Source organism: Neltuma alba, unplaced genomic scaffold (genome assembly GCF_004799145.2).
Source record: "Neltuma alba isolate B1F8T4 unplaced genomic scaffold, ASM479914v2 tig00011128_pilon, whole genome shotgun sequence".
Lineage (NCBI taxonomy): Eukaryota > Viridiplantae > Streptophyta > Magnoliopsida > Fabales > Fabaceae > Neltuma > Neltuma alba.
Genome location: NW_021635864.1, coordinates 601,039 through 620,625, shown reverse-complemented (window position 1 = coordinate 620,625; position 19,587 = coordinate 601,039). Strand labels below are relative to the sequence as shown.

The 19,587-nt window shown below is 35.5% G+C and overlaps 3 protein-coding genes across 3 annotated transcripts; all 3 read right to left on the bottom strand.

Moving 5' to 3' along the window:
* Nucleotides 1-1,249: 1,249 nt before the first annotated feature.
* Nucleotides 1,250-2,910, bottom strand: LOC114761688 (uncharacterized). Its single transcript, XM_028951112.1, has 3 exons — nt 2,152-2,910; nt 1,932-2,035; nt 1,250-1,841 (listed from the first exon to the last, which is right to left on the bottom strand). The coding sequence occupies exons 1-3, from the start codon at nt 2,670-2,672 to the stop codon at nt 1,291-1,293; spliced, it is 1,176 nt and encodes a 391-aa protein (XP_028806945.1). The 5' UTR covers nt 2,673-2,910; the 3' UTR covers nt 1,250-1,290.
* A 2,670-nt stretch (nt 2,911-5,580) lies between these two features.
* Nucleotides 5,581-11,705, bottom strand: LOC114761687 (kinesin-like protein KIN-7N). The gene is made up of 18 exons (XM_028951111.1): nt 11,525-11,705; nt 11,340-11,429; nt 11,090-11,208; nt 10,894-11,007; nt 10,726-10,807; nt 10,582-10,649; nt 10,397-10,471; nt 10,078-10,220; nt 9,903-10,005; nt 9,717-9,797; nt 9,452-9,520; nt 9,320-9,379; nt 9,051-9,194; nt 8,425-8,694; nt 7,931-8,017; nt 7,389-7,535; nt 7,028-7,297; nt 5,581-6,112 (listed from the first exon to the last, which is right to left on the bottom strand). The coding sequence occupies exons 1-18, from the start codon at nt 11,667-11,669 to the stop codon at nt 5,672-5,674; spliced, it is 2,508 nt and encodes an 835-aa protein (XP_028806944.1). The 5' UTR covers nt 11,670-11,705; the 3' UTR covers nt 5,581-5,671.
* A 5,731-nt stretch (nt 11,706-17,436) lies between these two features.
* On the bottom strand, nt 17,437-18,316 carry LOC114761651 (basic leucine zipper 4-like). Its single transcript, XM_028951064.1, has one exon. The coding sequence runs from the start codon at nt 18,165-18,167 to the stop codon at nt 17,733-17,735; it is 435 nt and encodes a 144-aa protein (XP_028806897.1). The 5' UTR covers nt 18,168-18,316; the 3' UTR covers nt 17,437-17,732.
* Between the last annotated feature and the right edge of the window lie 1,271 nt (nt 18,317-19,587).

Genomic DNA, 19,587 nt, shown 5'->3' with positions numbered 1-19,587 from the left:
AACAGACATGGTAGTAGCTTGATTTTCAGTTTTTTACCCCAGATTATCAGATGAGGCAAAGATCAGAAAAATCGGAACTGAATGGGGAGGAAGGGGGCAAATAATGAGAGGATAAGGAAAGAGACTGAGGAAGGAATATTGAAGGGGACATGGTAAGCAGATGGATGAAACAATTGGTGAGAATGTAGCCTTTTACGTGAAAGTCATGGTGTGCAAGAGGACTATAGTACAAGGAAAAGATAAAGAGAGGCAGTCATCAGAAGAGGCGCGATGGATGCGGGTTCTGAAACCTAACCAATCACACAGACAAGGCTATGATCGCAAGGGGGTCTGGAAAAAGGTACAAAGATTTTAACTCCATTTAGTTATGGATTACGACAAAGCAGCATTTGCATTATATGCTGATAATTGCTTCAATGATTGGAAACATGGGACGATGATTCCGCAATACCATTTTCTTTGGGATCAATGATTTACTTATACCTTTTTAAAAGTGATGTGGTCCTTACCATTCTACTCGAAATCCACAAGGACCCCAATCATGAAGCCGAATTGAGCGGCAGTGGGAATTTGCATTCAAATTGAAGTATATGCAAATATTTTACGGAGCCTGACCCATCTCCATGTAGTTGTATACGAATGAATTAACGCAGTGGAGTAGCGTGGTACTGAGTCTATGCGAGAGGAAAAAAGAATGAAAGCAGCAATTAATGAGCGGAGAAGTCATCATTATGCCCCCACAGGAATTTTGAACTTGCTTGTAACTTTCGCTTTAAATGTTTGGAGATAAGGAGTGGAACACTCTTGGTCCTCTCTATAATTTGTCATCTGGTAGTTTAAATGTCGACATCCAACAGAATTATTGTGATTACACATTGTGGCTTTCATATTAATGGCGTCCGGTATGACGTTTTTTATGTGATTAGCTGCTGGTTTATCAGATAACTCTCATATTTCCAGAACCCTATGCGTGTTTACAATGACCGACACTGCCCTAACTGTCGTATCTTTGTTTGCATTATGATGATTACTAAGATAGAATATCGGTAAATCAGAAGACTACTGTTCTATGATCTCCTATTGAATTGGAAAAAAAAAAAAAGAGCCCAATTTCGTTTGCTGTAAATTTCCTTGCTTTTCAGTTTTTGATACTCAGTATAATATCTATGACTAAAACGACTACACGAGGACTTTTGGATGCAGGCGTTTAAAATGAAACTGACAAATGATACCTGGACATTTTGAAAGGTGAGAAATGGGACACAAGGGTCTACAACTTAAAATTAACTGTTAGATAGATGGTGTGAAGATGTCAAGCATTTCTGATATAATTTCATTGTTGATGCAGTCCAAAACTGCGTCAGCAACCTCAAAGCTAATATCCTTCACTTGTGGCTCAAAATCACCCCATTCATTGATTGATTTCAAGTAATCCGAAGTCAACAAGAATGTGAGGTTTGTCTGATCTCCAGCCTGTTGACCCCACTCTATCGTTTTCTGACAAATGAGGTTACCCAACTCCTCCGCCCCCAATAATTGTTTGTAACCTGTCTGTCCTTCGTCTGTTCCGGGAAAGCTAGCTGCAATCTCTCTCACGCAATCAAATAGGAGTTGCTTTGTCGTGTGCAATGCTCTTTTAGATTTCAACACTTGAGAAACATTTGTCCCAAGAATCTCTTGTAAGTCCATGCTATGTCCATCTCCCTCAGCTGACTGAATCAGCAATCCCCAGAGAGCAGCTGATAATAATGAGTCTTCTGTGATTTTCTTGGGCATAACAACTTCTCCGCAATTCAAAATTCTCTGTTCCGTTCTCCCAACATCATCCTTCACTCTTTCATCTGCCAAACAAGCTGACACATGTTACAAACATGGTTCAAAACAAAAGTAAAAAGGTTACACCTATGCTTGTGACATCTAATAATACTTACTATGTTGGGATAGTTGAACTTTGCGTGGGTGCATTCTTTCCAGTAAAGCCCGGCTGTGTTCTATGTATCTCCGGCGGTGTTTTCCATTACTAGTAGCCTGCTGGCTTTGTTATTGAGAGTAACCAAACTAATTAATATTTCTCCCCTAAAGTAGTAAGGTTCTATTGTTTTCTAGAATGAATAGCTTTTACTTAAGGTAAGTAAGAATTTGAGTTTGTACCTTGTCACCACAATATTGCAAGCATTTGAAGCTCTGCAAGTGTCTGAAATGAAAGAAGGCTTATCTTTATGTGATGATATCCAAGTCTCCTCTTCAACTTCTCCAATCTCCGAGCATGAGTTGAACGAAGTGGAGCTACTAGCAGATGAAAACCTGTCTGTTTCCGCAACCTTCTGATCAACCCTTTCAGTCTCAGGGACACTAACTGCATCTTCATCTCTATTATCAGAGTCTCTGGTTACAGGGGTTTCGCTGTGTGCAGGAAGCTTCTTGTATACAGATGTTAGAACTTTGGAAAATGAAAGAAGAGCCTTTCTCTTCTTGTTTGGCGCACAACTTGCTGACCTCTCCAGGCTCCTGGCTGAATCTCCAATGTTGACGCCATTGCCTCCTTGATCTTGAGTTAAGTTCCATTTTCTAGAACAACCTCTTTCGAAAAGGTAAAGCTCTAGGACGAATGGTTCTTGTTCCTCGTTCAGAAACTCACTAAGCTTCTTCTGTGGCTTAGAGGTTGAAGCCATAATGAGGGCAGGAATTTGAAGGGCTTGAAATTGGAATATATGGGGTGTACAGGAATAGAAGATGATGCTTGCAAAATTGGGTGGTTAAATGATGGCGTGATGATGTGTAGAGAAATAAATTTAGACGGCCAGCATACACCCGTCATATGAGATGTCATAAAGCTTGGGAATTTATTAAAATAGTCCTTGTAAGCTACAAGCTTTCCTCGTCTTGAAAAGGTTTTCAATTTCATTTTAAATGAATTGCACACAATTTTAGGGACCTCTCTTATTGATCTGAGTCCATATTAAATAACAATGGCCCCCCAGAAAAGAAAAATTGTCATATGTGTGGAGATCAACCGCAAGAACAATAGAGGTGATTGGAACAGAGACAAAGACTTGCACTTACGGTGAAGTTCAACTAACATGGTTTTTGAGCCTCTAGCTATTGGTGCCATCGTAATACAAATCCACTTAACTTGTTGATAATTTTTGATACAGAAATTTCATACCTAATCGAAACATATCGTGTTTTTAATAACCAAAAAAAATGTACTCTTCCTTTTACTCGGTACGCTTTATCGTGTGTGAGATAGTATTGCTTGTATATGGATGAGATAATTACTCAGTGAAAGTTAAACCGTCTGGGTCTAATGGCGCATAGTATCGCTAAGAAGGGAGAAAGGAGAAGTCGTGTGAAGAGTGGACATCGTTGATTGGAGGCGGGGATGGCTAAAGAAAATGATTAGATACATAATGCAATAGCAACATTTCTGGTTTTTTTTTTTTTTTAAATTAGAGGAACTGGCACAAATCACTTAAAGGTACAAATAAGATCAAATCTACAGCCCACTTGTAGAGAAATTTTCATGCCATTAGGCTACAAGTCCGTTAACAAATTTTTGGTTAAAAACTTATTTTGCAGCGCAGGTAGGGAAAGGAATGAACATAGAACAAGGACAAAGGGAAAGTAGATTGGACAATTATGCGGGCTTTTTAGTCTCTTTAAGCAGGATTGGTGGAGTTGGTTGGAATGAAATTCACGTATAAATAGGAGCAATGCAATTATGACTTCATAATTTTTAATCATATGTAATCTCTAATAAATGATTTCAAAACGAATTGCAACCACTGATTTTCAATTCTCAGCTTGCAATCAAACTTCAAAGTCTCGTTGGGGATTCTCAGCTGTCTGTATCATCCTCATCAATTCTGTCGTGGAGTTCCCTAATTTGATTAGGAGCTTAAGGGATCATAATCTTAAGATTCGAACAAAGTGTGAAATATGAAGCCGTTGCTGTTGATAACAAGGATATAGGGGGAAAAAATTTAATCGAGAGGGGTATATGCATGCTATGATTTTAGCATCCCGAGGAGATTAGATTCTGTAGTTAATCGTCGAGTTTATTCCTTCTGCCTTGCCTTGCACGATTGCCCAGGTATAAATTCTGAGTTTTGACTTCTTTGGTATTTATTGCTGTTTTCTGATGTAGTTTTTAAATCATCCTCCTCTGTCTTTTATTATAAACAACTATACTAAAAAGGTAATTAAAAATAATAAATGGATAAAAATTAAATTTTTTTAAAAATACTCTTATTTATAAAGGGAAGAGAGTATAAGAAGGAAACTAAAAAAATTATTATAATAAAGAGAATTATGAATGAGAATGAATGCGTGGTGAAGAGAGATGATTGTTTAGAAAATGAGATAATAAATACATTAAATATTAAAATAAATAATTAATGTGATTAAAATTTAATATAACTTGTAAATATTGTTTATATTTAGAGATAAAAAAATGATAGTTATTAGTTATAAAAAAAGAGAAGGCGAGTAACTTATCTTAAACGGCAACGATCAGTCTGCAAAACTAGAAATGCAGAATAAAAGTGTTGGAGCCAAAGACACTCACGTTTCCTGCCAATGATAGACGTCACACTTTTTCCTCAATTTAAGACGATGGAGGGTGTGTCAACAGTGATATTAAATATTATTTCTGATTCCTAATACACAATATTATTTAATTTTTATTTTAATTTTAAACATAAAATTTCAATTCACTTTGTCTTTTATATTTATATTTTTTTAGATAATCCTTCTAATAATAGTAGCTCTAACATTTGATTAACAAGGATATTTTAAAAAAATAAGATCTATTTATTACAAATAACTAACTTAACTTATTTTTATAATTTTTTTAAATTAATTAACTAGCTCTTATATTTAAAAGTGAGTACAAGATATCAAAGCTTCTATAAATCATATCGCCTGTAATTAACTGATGCAATTTATAATATCTAAAATTATTTTTTTGAAATGACCTTACGCTTGTCAGCGAACATTTTTATACCATCAATAATGAGCCAATCAATAAAAATCACAAGTACGCTAATTTGCTGAACAGTTTTGATTGTTAACTAAATAATAAACAAGCCTAATTAATATGACTAATACTTAACTAATCCTTATTACTTTTTTCTTTTGGGGCCAACTGTTATATTTTGTCACCAATGCTAATTGAACTCTATTTACACTTTTCATTTTAGGAGATGGGTGTCCCTAAATTGAACCGCCTAGGTCCGTCACTGCGTGGGGTAATTTCTTCAAAATATATGCCAACCCACGTTCAATAAGAAATTCAGAATAGCTATGCTGTAAAACCAGTGGACTGCTTGTGAAGAGTCTACACAAGGAACAGGACAAGATAGTGAGACACAGAACTAAAGATTTCTTTGATGTTTCTTGATGTGCACAGCCTTCTCACTATAATCTAACATCACCTGGATAAAACTATTAGTCACAATATATATTCGTTAAATTACTAGTTCAAGAAAACAATGAGGCGAAACAGAGTTGATACCATGGTCATGCCCCTTGAACCTAACTAGTTGCAATAAACTAAATGAATCAGTGAGGTAGGACCTAAAATCTAAATAAATATTTCGTGACAGTACAAGGTTAATCTACAATACATAAGAAACAGAAGGCACAAAGGCATTGCCCGTTTACTACGTAACTAGTCTTGAAACCCAAGAGATTTGGGTACTGAGATTGTAGTCTGAGCTCTTAATTTCTCAACCTTGCTCCTAAATTCGTCGTGGAAGGACATGAGTGATCTCTGACGGGAGGCAAAAGCTGCAGTGAACTGCTTAAGCTCTCCTTCGAGATGTTTTCTTTTCAGTACTTCGGTATTCAAGTCCTTCAAGGCATTTTCCTTTTGGTTTGAAACCATTTCAAGTCTATGGGATGAGTCATAGACTATCGGGAGCAAAGAGTCTCTTTCCTCTTTTAAAAGTAGAAACTCCTTTTCCAGGCTATTATATTTATCTTTTGAAGCCTCCAGGAGGCGATTATTGATACTAACCTCTTCCTCTAAGCCCCGGCACCTTTCTTTGATGGAGTTGAGTTCATCGCACAGCGTCTCCTTTGAAATAGAAGTTTCTCCCAAATCAGAGCCCTTCGTCAAAAAGAAAATTAGTTTAAGAAAATCAATAACCTACTATGCTTTTCCTCAAATTCTATCAAGAATGCAGCTCTATCATTTAACCTACGATACTCTTCAAAAAACCGAGTGCACGCAACAGTTCGCACATGGGTGATATTATACTAAAACCTTAAGTCTGCATGTAGCTTCTTGCTGCATAAGATTTCATCCCTCTTTCTGGAAACTAAGAACCTTCCCTATCCCTGAACTGTAGTTCTTTGGTCACAGTCATTTTAAAAAAAGGTTCAGTGGCTTTCTGAAGACACTAATTTAAACCCTATCCAGTGAATGCCTATGAGCTGTCCCCACGTAACAGATCATATTCAATAAAGTTCACTATGACGGTGATGATTGGTTATGACGGACTGTATGCCACAGAAGAGAGCTATTCACCAGATGCAGCAAATGAATCCTCGTACCATTTCTAATAATTTCTTCAAGAGAAACCATTCATTTAACGTTTCTTTGAAAAAAGTCGCGACTACATGTGAATAATCCACAATATGGGTAAGCTTTTTTCTAATATGAAGAGTACGTTTTATTTTACAAGGGCACCATGAGAGGCTTCTCATTAACCTCCATGGATTATTTCCTACAAGTTACATCAAGTATTGACATTCCTCAAGAAATAACTAAAATGAGGAAACAATGAATTCCATTGTATCGTAAAGATATAGAATGAAATGTATGAGGAACTACTACGTTTATTGAGTATTAGTTTAACATAAGCTATTCGACTGATGCCAGTCCTGGCCTCAGGTGTTAAGTGTATGATTCACATTTAAGGCATCAAATTCTGAAAAAGGACATAAAATATCCCAAACACAAGACAGAGAATGCTAGCATAATGAATGATTGGTATCTTGATATTTGTGGCCAGACAACTACCTTAAGTTTGCAGCGGCAACAAGGACTCCTCACTCGTTCCTTCTCAGCGATTGTGCTGTCTGATGATTCCAATGACGTGATTATAGTATTCAGCCTCTCATGAAGCTGTTTTTGTTGTTCGCGGATCAAAGCACCTTTCCCGGTGGAAGACCTGCCATCACACATGTCTACTGTAAAATGAGCTTCTAAAGCATCAAATAGCTGCGCTCCTATTTCACTCATGGTCGAAAGCACTTCCGCAGCCGATAATTTGCCATCTGATACACATCTCTGTTTAAAATACAGAAGACACTTAATTTTCTTTCTCTGGAAAATCGGGCCAAATAAAGGTTTAAAGAAACTGATTTGTTGCAGCTTTAACCTGCAATACTGACAAAACTTCCTCAAAGTTGCCTTTGAAGTTTCCCACGGATTTAGTTAACCTCTGAGGATCTTCCCCTTCTCGTTGATGTTCAGGTGTTATAGATATTGATTGCTTGTTCGGTTCCGCTTCCTCCGAATTCTTTCTCTAGAAGCACATGCATTAACATCAGCCCACAACAAAGGGAGTGATTAGTCAGACAAAGACTCAAAATGCAAAGGCCTCTTTGTAGATATAGATTCCATTTTTCCCGATTCAAGTATGAAGCAAGCACAAGATGTGTTTTCTGTTGGCTGAAAATTATGCTTTATATCTCTATGCCTCGAAACACCACCACGTTGGACATATTATAGTAGCACAACTGCCGTGTTTAATTGTCATGTTCATAGTTGAAATTAGTAGTTCACTGTCGGAGCATTAACTAGTTCATAATTACAATGTCAAATCAAGCAAGTTGTTTAGCTGGTCATTCGGAGTCTCAACTAGTTTATGCGTGCCAAACTTCAATCCATAGGAGAGTAAAATGTAGCTTTTATACAAACCTCGAGTTCATTTATCTTTCGATTGGCAAGTTCCAGTTGTCTCTTCAAATCTTGAACCTCTTGTTCACGCTTTTCACTCAAACAGCCCTGTAAAACCTAAGCCAAATCAAAACGGAGAGCAGATTGTATATACACATTACCAAGTGAGATAATGAGATGGTATCAGTTGGCAACAAAACACGAACCGTATTAGACCTCAATTCTAATTCGCAAAACATCTGAATTAATCATAACAATGAATGATTGAAGGTTTATAATGTTTAAATTTAATATCAACCGACAACTACAGCTAGAGAATATAAGAATTTATCAGATAAAGCAGAGAAAAATATCTGATAAATATCTCTAGACACGGAACACTCTTCTCTGTTGTATCTTCATTTAAATTTTATTCCTCTCGCCGTGTGATGTGGATCGTCGATGAGTACAACCGAACAGAAACGCAAGATATTTATTTATAAAAGAAAGAAATTCACTGGAGTGATATCACGTGCCTGGAATGATTGAACTTGTCGAGCGGGGGTAGCTTGAAGTGAATCAAGATCTGCTACATAACCTTTGTTCAATTTCAGCCACGTATTTTCATCAGCCACATTGCTGAAAGCATCTGGAAGAGGGCTGTAATCTGGCATTGTTGAATAATTTGAACGCGTGGCAACAAAAGCATTGGAAGGCGCCTTTAAACAAGGGGTTCCAAAAATATCTTCTTGAGATGTACTATTAATTTCATTGCACTCTTCCTCAGGACTCTGCCTCGAAGAATCCTGTCCCGTCAGTCATAGGAGTTAATAAGAAGACATAAATATAAGGACCTACAGAGAACAGACAAATAAAAACCTACCATTAAGGGCACGGCGCCTCTATGATAACTTATCAGTAGGTATTATTATTCGTATTATGAAGATCAAACCACAGGAAAGTACATAATTTGTTTCATGAGAAGTTATGAGTGAGTATTAATATATTAATATATTAAATTAAATACTGGGGGCATCTTCTGTAAGAATAAGGGGGAAAGGATAAGAATTCGGAATACCCCTCTTTCAGTTTCAGGCAAATAGTGATGGAATCTGAAGACGTCATGAGAATAAAAATCAAAACTTGTTATTCATACACGCACCTGACTTCCGTTCCTCTCACAATCTGACAAAGAAACAACACCACTGAGACTTCCGACTTTCATCTGTTGCTCCTTAATCCACTGATCACGTGACTTCCTCTCCTCTTCCAGTTCCATCTCAAGCTTCTCACGCTCCAGTTCATACTAGATAGTACAATGCTAACAGACGGTTAAGACTAACAGATAAAATAAGATCATTTAATGCTTTGGCAAGAAAATGAAGGCTAAAAGCCTAAAACCCAGCAGACAAACTCGAAAGAAAAACCTGCCTTGAGCATATCATTCCTTAATTTAAGAATCTCCTGCTCGAGCACTTCAGCATGTGATCCCTGAATGGTAATTCTTTTAGGTAAGATTCCTCGGCCTTCAATACAAAAATATCATCAGGATACCATCATTACCTGAAGTTTCCCACGTAGCTCCTCTATCTCTAACTTCTGCCGCTTTAACAATGCAGCGTCGGTCAAAATCTGTTAAGTCCATATCATCAATTAAAACCTTTGGCCAAGCGGAGCAAGGATGAAGCAATGCAGATTAGGATGCAAACAAAAGCAACTTCCAGAAAGACAAAGTAAAATGGGGATTCATGATTCATAAATTTACAATCCAACATTCTCCGCTTCCCGTCACAAAAAGGATAATTTGATGTGAATAAAGCACACAAACCTCATTCACTTGAACGCAATTAGTGATGCGTTTGGCTCTACTAGCAAATTGAAGAGTTCCCTTTGTTTCTTCAATGTGAACCTGATTGATTAACAATATATTGTAACAAAAAATAAAATTAATTAATCACCAAAAAAATATTACAAGAGTATGGTAAAACTGAAACATGAGGATAAAAGAGCCCACCTCTTCCGGTGCTACGGTGCAAATGATGGAAGTTTTCGCATTACCACCAAGAGCCGGTTGGAGAATACGAGTTAATTTACTATCACGATAAGGAATATGCCCCCTGTTTCAAAAAATTAAAGGCTCAAGAATGGATCTTTTCTAAATTTAATGCGAGAGACAGCTACTTATATACCTTTGCTTTGAACCTTCACTTAGTTTATTTATGACATTGCCAAGAATCATTAAACTCTTGTTAATGTGTTTCCCTTCCTTCAAACGCACTCCACCAGCTCCAGTCTTAGCAATCCTTTCAGACCCAGCTAGATCCACCAAATTCTACTTCCACAGTCTCAATAAGTACGCACCAAAGATTGTATGTATTTATGTTTTTAAATAAAGAAGCTTCATCAAATAACTGATCATTTGCAAATCACTTTAAAAAGGAAGACCAAACGATCGTATCCGTTGCCCGTATCAACAAATTTTAAAAGCAAGGATTAAAGAGTACGAACCAATACTGAAACTCGGACAGCATCACTTGTCATATAATCGCAGGAATTGGAATCCTTCCCCTTGCTTTCTATCACCTGCATATGTGATGTGTATTTAGCATGTGCTTTTAGGGTATGTTGGTAAACGAAAGCCACTTAGTGAAACTCAGGCATTGAAAAGTAGAAATATGGTTTAGTCAGCATACCATCCTAAATATTGTGTGCGATCTGCTACTCCTAGCGTTCATATTTGTCTCACCAAAGTGCCTGTTGACTGGGAGGAAACATGACTTCTATGTAAATATAGCATGTCGGGTAAAGATGGATTGTTAGAATGTGACATTACAAACCTTCCCCTGCTTTAATGAGATTTAAAACTTGTTCAGCATTATTGACTATCTCCTCCCGGAGGCCTGCAACAAATATTCCACGCTGAAGGCAAACCAGTCAGTAAATTTATACACCTTCATAGTTTAAAGTTCTAACTACAAAAAAAAAAAAAAAAAGGTCAGTCCAACCTCCAAACTCTCATGAATTTGCAATTTCTGATTCTCTACCACAAGAAGGTCGTTGATTTCTTCATTATAGATTTCCATGTAAGAAACTCGAATAAGAAACTCACGATCAGATGCCTGAGAATCAATTGGCTCAAAATCAGGCATCATCATGAAAAGAAAAGGTAAATCGAATTCAACAACTCCTGGCAGTACCTACCATCTGAATTTTGCGAAATATATCTTCAACTGCACGAGGAATTAGCCCCGGATCTGTTTCTGAGCCATTCATAGTGTAAGTCTTGCCACTACTGGTCTGCCCATAAGCAAACGCAGTTCCTGCACGCGCATGGCCCAACAATTAACTTCAGCATCAGCACAGCGACATGGCACATTAAAAATAAAGTCCTGTCTTGTTTTAATTTTAGTTGAATATAGCTTGCAATGCTCAGGGACAGAGCAAAACATACCATTGAAACCTTCCACAGCAGCATTTATAATATCCTTAGTAAGGAGGTCGTAGACACTAGCATTTGTGCTGCTTTCATCAAATATGTGGTCTGCAATGAAGGAAAATGGAACAGGAATGAGAATGAGAGAAAAGTAGGACATACTAACTCCATGAGAATGAATTTCGACAAGAATGAGGAAATACCAAAAGCATAAGAATAGGCAGACAAAGGAGTGCCATGAACCTTGTGAAGAGAAATGCGATTCTCTTCAGCCTTCCAGAAATTACCACAGAAGGAATCCTCTGAAATCCGAGGCCGAACTCGGACTGCGACGCAGATCTTCTCCATTTTATCAAAGATCTATCCACGATCCTGGGTTACCTCAAGCCTAATGCTAATTGAATATTTGCCACAAGGCGGGCTGCGCGTCACTGCGAGAAAAGCTTTCTTCCGGATTTGAATTTTCTCCCATTTTACAGATTTGCCCTCGTTCTACCATATGACGTCCACGAGTCTGGGCCGAGCTATTTAGGTCTTCCAAATTTTGGATCTGACATTTTGGGCCTATTCGAATACAGACAGATTATGAACCGTGCTGATTATCTAGGACTTTTTAGCCTTAAGATCCATTTAGCAAGCGAACAGAACTAAGTTTCAAATTCACATTCAGAAATATGTCTATATTTAGTATCTAATAATATTTTAAATAAGATTATTTTTAATAAGAAAATACTTGTACCTAAAAAAAAGTATAGTAAGAATTAGAATAACCATGCTAATAGAGTATTAATACCTTATATATGTAAAAAAAATTATCTGCTTCTTCTCATCAATAAAGTTTTTAATTAAAAATTTTTGTCTATTTTTTTCATATTTTTCAATATATTTTATATATTATTACTCACAGTATTTAATATAAAAACTCGTTTGATTTTTAATTTAATCATTAATATAAGACTCCAATTCACCTGTCTCTTGTGTTTATTGATTTTTTTTGAAGTAGTCATTATAGTAATTGCATATGTTAAAGATTCTATTAAATAGTAGTTCTAATCAATACATATGATTAGTAAGGGTATTCTAGAAAATACAGCACATATTTAATATAAATAATTAACTTAATACACTTCTCTAATCTACTCAAATTAGTTAACTAACTTTTATATTAAAAATATGACGTGGGTGGAACATTGTAAGAATCGAAAGAGTATATTTTCCCATAGACTTGGTCCAACAATCGAACATTTTAATTAGGTAATTGTTTAACAATGCGTCGTCCGTAAAAATCTCATGAATTTATGTAATACTACCTTCGATATTTAATATAAAAGCTCGTTTGATTTTTATTTTGATCCTAAATATAAGACCCCAATTCACTTTGTCTCTAATATTTATGTATTTTTTCCAAGATAGTCCTTTTAACGATGATAGTTTTAGCTAATACACTTGATTAGTAAGGATATTTTAGGAAAGACAATACCTATTTATGACAAGTAACTAACTTAACTTATTTTCTTAATCTCTTCAAATTAGTCAATTAACTCTTATAATTAAGACCGGAGGTAGTATTTATTCAAGTGCTAGCAGAGCAAAGTAGCATGCAAATGAAAGCAGCTTCGAAATTAAAAAAATAAAATAAAAAACAAATGGAGATTCATGACTCATGAATTTATGTAATATTTAATACGTAATCAAATTTTTTTAGGGGGGAATAGAAGGTAACTCCATATAATTTTCCTTTTATGCGCATCTATCATGCCCTTCATAAAAAATATTTTTCCTCATGCATATAATTCTACATTCCCCAGTTTGCTCTCATAAAATCATTATTTTTTTAATGAACAAAACTTACCATTAATATAAACACCATACAAATAAGACATACGTTGATTATAACCACGGGTTTATTTAATAGTTTAAAAAAAAAAAAGGCGGATCTGAGGAAGACAGTAATTTAGTTGTATTTTTTAAATATGTGTTATGTATAGTGGGTAGTAGAATATAAAACGATGAAAATCATTAATTGGACCAAAAAATTTTCCCAACAAGATATAAATAATTTCTTGTAGTTTTTTAAAACACCTTCTTCGGTTTCCACGCTGTAATAAATAATTTCTTGTAGTTTTTTTTTTTGCCATTAACTTGTAGTTTCTATTATAGATTATTATCGATGACCTTTTTTTTTCTTTAAGATTTTGCCAAACTATTGATATTGGACAAGATTCGAGGAGATTGAAAAATCAGTCGCCAACTCGCCTAATCTAAAACCAAGTAAAATCAATTAATATAAAACATGAAATACGAGCACGACCTTTTATCTAGTTTTGAAGGCTTATCCATCTACCAGTCGAAAACGGACATTTTTCGGAGTAAACAAAATCAAACCGTAACTGAAAATCATTACAAGAAATAAAATAATAAGGTTAGGCAAGGGCCAGCTTCTTTGAAGTGATGAAATTTGAAATAATTCAGGCCCCCAAAAAAAACTGAAATTTTGAAACAGGAAAGGTTAGGAATTAAACCACACAAATTAAATATCATTCGAGTGATAAAGTGTTGTCTTATCGATGACAAAAAGAATGAAAGACACGACAGCATTGAAAGGATAATGTAAATAATTAATGTTCGCCGCCGTTAATTATTATTGCTGTGTTCAGTAATAACCTATTAATCTAGCTTGAGAAATCAAGTTATCTCATCAAGATTAGCACATATAACTAAACTTGTATTAATTACTACCTCCGGTCTTATAAAAATAAGACCTCATTTGTAGTATTGATATTATAAGAATATAATTTCTATTCTATTTCTATTTTATTTTTTAGAAAAATAGAGAAGAAAATATTTTGTTGTGTATGAACAAAATATTGAGGAATTATCTGTCTATAAGCGAGAGGCCTTATAAATAAGACCCGAGGTATTAATTAATACAAGTTTGATTATATGTGCTAATCTTGATAAGATTGTCTTATAAATAGGATCTAAGATAATCTATCATGTCAAAATATAGCTCCTCTTTCTTTCTCCAAACTCTGGAACAACAACAATTAATCTTCTGGTAGGTTCCAGTATTGAGAACTTGCTCATGAAGAAAAGTGAGGAACAGAAGCTTGACTGCGTACGTTGTTTGTTAATTATGGTCAACAAGAAAATGAGAAGGGGCCCCAATTGAAGAATAATACTTACGGATGAAGAAGCTGTATATATGTCCTTTTTTTTAATTAATTTCTTCACATATTTTTTTTATTTTTTTTATTTAATGTTGTAGTGGTGAGAGTAATATAAAAGTTTGTGGATTTGATGGGGACTCCGAATCTGAAAATGAGATCCATTCCTTGCACTTGGATGGAAAAGGACCCACTCATCAGAAAAGAGAGAGTAGTGTGACTTTGTGAGGTAATTAAACTGTCCATGGCCTTCAAAGCAAGCACGCATGTTCGTCTTTCTCTTTTTGTTTCCTCAATCATTGAACACGGCAAACACTCTGCATGCTTCATGTTGATATTATCAGATATTACTAATTAATTCACATTCAATTAATCAATTCTAATTCTTTCATGGACGTCGTTTTGTTTTGGGTCGTCTAATGATGTTGAAAATTCTTGACATGTACATATTATCATTGACATGTACATATATGTGTGTGTCTATACAACAGCACTAAATTAATAAGCACTGATCTGATGCGCATTATATTTTGATATACTCCAATATTTTGTTCGTTTTGATGCAGTGTGTGATAACGTAATAAGAACCGACGCAATTACACCTACCCATACAGCTACGTGAGATTGATTTTCCAGTGGCTAGCTTTTCCCTTTTTTTTTTTTTTTTTTTTTCAATTCTACGCGTATCGTCCTGATTAAAGTATTCGCATGAATTGCAAGTGGGATAACACACACACAGTGACGTACTCCGTATGTGTGCGCGCGTGCGCCATTGGGGATTCCCCCCCCCCCCCGAGTGAAGCCAATAGGAATTCTTTGACGAGCATATGTAGAAAATAACTTTGTGGCTGGATGATCAATGTTTAGTACTCCTCCGGTCCTTAATATAAGACCTATTTAACTAATTTGATTAGATTAAAAAAATCAGGTAAGTTAGTTAATTATAAGAAATATGACGCGTTTTTCCTAAAATACCATAATCATATTTCTTAATACTCCATCTTTATCTTCTACTTGATTATGGTTGAAAGAGTATCCATAGGAGTAATCTAGAGATAATTGATAAATATGAGAAATGGGTCTTATATTTAGGACCAAAACCAACTCACCAATTGAGTCCTATATTAAGGACCGGAGGAGTACATATATAGTCTAACTACAATTTCAGTCTTCCCCCTTTTTTTGTTGGCCAACAATTTCAGTCTTCCCATTTAAAAATAACACAACTCTTATCTTTTAATATAATGACATGACAGAACTCAAATGCAACTATGTGAGCATTAATATCTTATTAGAATAATACCTACAATATAAATTTATAATAAGCCACTGCTTAGAGGTAATGAATAATAATAGAGTGACCTTTATTAAATTAAATGTAGAGCATGGGTCACATGATATCGAGGGCTATTTTTTAAACCATCAGGGAGGCAAACTTTTCAATGAGCCATCATCCGCTAATTTTATTATATTTTCAAGCTGTACATGCACAACATTATCATAATAATATACTATGACCGATCTTTAATATAAGAGATAATTAATTAATTTGAATAGATTAATTAAGAAAAATAGTTTAAGTTAGTTATTTATGATAAATAAGTGTTGTGTTTTCTAAAAAATCCTTGCTAATCAAGTGTGGTAGCTAGACATATCATTATTATAAGGATTATCTTGAAAAAAAAGAATAAATATAAAAAGATAAAGTGAATTGAGATTTTATATTTATGACTAAAATAAAAATCAAATAAAATCTTATATTAAGGACAGGAAGTAGTATTTAAAAAAGGGTTATATGCATTTTTGACATCCAATATTATGTTGAGACAACAAGGATTCAAATCCTTTGAATTAATAATTGATCAATAATTTAGAAACATTTTATTAAAAGGAAGATTGTAATCAATTGAACATTGGAAGGGTTAAGATGATAAATTGATACCGCACGATAACAAACTAAGAATGGCTAAATTCATAATGTGATATTTGCAAAATTTCTATCTCTCACATACGCGCATCATCTACATATCCTTCCGTGCATATATAATGGTTTGCTGCTGGAGTATCTCTTACCCCACCTTCATATATATATATATATATATATATATATATATATATAATTGTCAATTTGTGCTCTCATTAAGTAATTATAGTAGCAGCAAAAGGTGACTAGCTGTATTATTTGGATTTTTCGGCATTAAAAATGACACAAACTGCTCAGGCGGGTCACACATATTTAGTATATTTTACAGATGATCAATACAAACTACACGTGGGGATCATCTGTGAGATATTGCGACAATTTTAGCCAAACGTTTTCATTTTGCTCTTTGGTCATTCACTGTTATGCGCTTTCTTTCTTAATCTTACTTTGGTTTTTCCTTTTTGGTTCATCAGGTCCTGGGGCGAGAGAGTGGTGGAACGAACACGTACGGGAACGCTAAGGAATATATAATCTGGTCATGAATATGCCACCTAAGTGTCAGTACTATTTCCCCGGCCCTCCTATAAGTTATTGCATTTGCTTTATCTCATGCATATATATGATTAAAAAGAGAAAAAAAGGCAAAAAGAAGAAAAGGAAGGAGGGTTAGCTATAAAGAGAGACAGGGAAGGCGTGTCTCTGCAAATATCTTTCCCCACCAACGTCTTTGGTCAAGTCCATATGATCAAATTAAATAAAGATATTCTGTCCAACAAGACTATTAATCATAAGGAGGGAAAAAACACAGAGGTTGAATTGCTACAACGTTAGGCTTGGCCCATACAAGCGACGTGTGTGTACTGTGTGTTTTTACATTGAATGTGACACCCATGATCCCAACAATTAACATTCCAGCGAAGATGCCCGTCCGGCCTCATTTGTTTTACTAGCTGGCTCCTTCGTTATTTCTACATCTTTCTCGCTAATCATTATCAGAACACTACACATTAATTAATTAAAGCAGTTAAAAGAAAAAGGTAATGATAACATTATCAAAAAAGCAAGACCTCTCATGTCTCTACATTGTACTTCCAACGACGTGGGGCTTCTCCAAACCAGTACCCCTTTCGTTTCTTCTCCTACTTACAACAAAAGAAAACAAAAGAAACATCAAACACCTAACTTACAGTTCACTTATATATGGGTCACCTCCATCCACGAACCAGTTTCTGGTTCAGTGTGGCGTGAGAATGAGTTTTTATTGTATATATAGTGAGACCTCTACATATATATAGTCTTTCTTTTGTTCCTGGTTATTGTTTAGGGGCTTAGAGTGGTATCCAGAGCCCGATATAGATGCGACAGCCGGGACATGAGGAATTCGGATTCGGATCTTAGTTGGGCGTTCTCGAGGGAGACTATGACGTGCTGGTGAAGGGTGAAGCCCAGCTGGTTTTTGAGTTCTCGGTTTTCAGTTTTTAGGCGGTTCACTTGGCTCGTGAGGTTCTCTAAATGCTTCTTCTTTCTCCAGCGGGACCGCCGGGCTGACTCCCTGTTCGACTGCATGCGCCTGCGCCTTCTCTCGTCCAACGAGTAAAGTGCCCGGGTTGATGCTTGCGAACCGGAGCTGGGACTGGCCGGATCCTCGCCTCGAATGAGGGACAATAACTCCTCTACCTCACCTGGAGTCAGCAAGGATTGAAGCGTGCATGAAGGGAACTGGAGGGATCGGACGACGTCGTCATGGAAGAACATGGCGGAAGCAGCAAGAATAATGAAAGAAAAACCGGCGCTTCAAGAGTGAACCGGAGAGAGGAAAGGGAGGGAAAAGGGGAGAACTGAAGCCAAGGAGTCGGCTATTTATGGACCAAAATCAGGACATGGGGGCCCCATCAGAGCAAAAGATATCGGAAATAAGGTCATATTCGTCCAAACAAAATCAAAAGCAGAGTACGTGAAATAGCTTTAGGATTCTCAAATCAGAGCTTTTTAAATAAAAATATGTGCAAATTATAAAAGTAGTTTTGGCCCACAAAAATAAAAAGCTTATACAGCATCATAACGTTACTATTAATCAATGTTAACAATAAGCCACAAGAGGGCAATTTCCTTGGATTTTTCATAAATACACAGATGTGTTCTAAATATAGGAGTTGATTAAAAATTTTATCTTAATTCTAAATGTAAGATGTCAATTTAGCTTCTCTAAAAAATTTATAAATCTTTTCTCAATTACATTATTGCATTTACTCTATACAAGGGGTTGACTAATGAAGGTACAAAGTTTTTAATGCAAATAATTAAATAGAGAATTTTAAAAATTAAAAATCAACACATATTCTTAAATAATATAAATAATTTATTACAAATAAATAATTTAATTTTTTTTATTTTTATAAATTAATCATATGGTTCTTATCTTTATACCTAGATGGAGTATATATTCTTAAAATGATATAAATAGTGACGCACGAAAAAACATAACTAAAAGACGACTAGAAGAGTCGAGTGAAATTTTTAAAATAAAAGACTTTACACATATCTTAGTCAAGTCTTTGTTCGTGAAAAAGGTAAGATTAACTTTTTGCTTTTATCGTATCATGGTATGAGGATGGGGCCATTGGGAAGAGATTGGGTTTTTTTCATAAAAAAAAAAAGAGAGAGAGATTAGGTTTAGCTTAATGACGAAGGATCAAGCATAATTACATGGCCACCAGTCCGACGAATTAACGAGTTGACAGAACGTGCGCCGAAGTCATTTTAGTTACGCACATAACAACACAGTGAAAAAGGCAGCCACCAGTAGCACCACCATGAGCCACCGTCCACCAATCTGCATCAAAGTTTAATCCAAAAGCTGCTTCGTCAACTTTCCAGCTTTACGCAAAACCCAATTAAAAATTAATCACGATTAATTTTTACCTGACACATAAACCACTATTTTTATCTGGAATTATAATATTAATACTACTAGCAGGTCAATTTTGGTGCATTAACGTATGAACTAAGAGATCAGTGTCCACAGATTCATTTCGATCTGATAAAACACCAAGTTTTACTTTTCAATCACTAGATCTAGAGAATTCTTACACGTCCAAGCAGAGCGTAGAATGGTTATAAAGGTATTGCCATACTATGATAAGAGAGAATGAGGTGCGTAATGGAAAGGAATATT

Bases quoted from the DNA above. Each gene is read 5' to 3' on its own strand.
- LOC114761688 (XM_028951112.1), bottom strand. From the start codon at position 2,672: ATGGCTTCAACCTCTAAGCCACAGAAGAAGCTTAGTGAGTTTCTGAAC. The intron at 2,036-2,151 runs GTACAAACTCAA...TCAATAACAAAG, and splicing joins TGCAATATTGTGGTGACAAG to CCAGCAGGCTACTAGTAATG. The intron at 1,842-1,931 runs GTAAGTATTATT...CTTGTTTGGCAG, and splicing joins AGTTCAACTATCCCAACATA to ATGAAAGAGTGAAGGATGAT.
- LOC114761687 (XM_028951111.1), bottom strand. From the start codon at position 11,669: ATGGAGAAGATCTGCGTCGCAGTCCGAGTTCGGCCTCGGATTTCAGAG. The intron at 11,008-11,089 runs GTAGGTACTGCC...ATTGATTCTCAG, and splicing joins TATTTCGCAAAATTCAGATG to GCATCTGATCGTGAGTTTCT. The intron at 10,221-10,396 runs GTTCGTACTCTT...CTGTGGAAGTAG, and splicing joins CTGTCCGAGTTTCAGTATTG to AATTTGGTGGATCTAGCTGG.
- LOC114761651 (XM_028951064.1), bottom strand. From the start codon at position 18,167: ATGTTCTTCCATGACGACGTCGTCCGATCCCTCCAGTTCCCTTCATGC.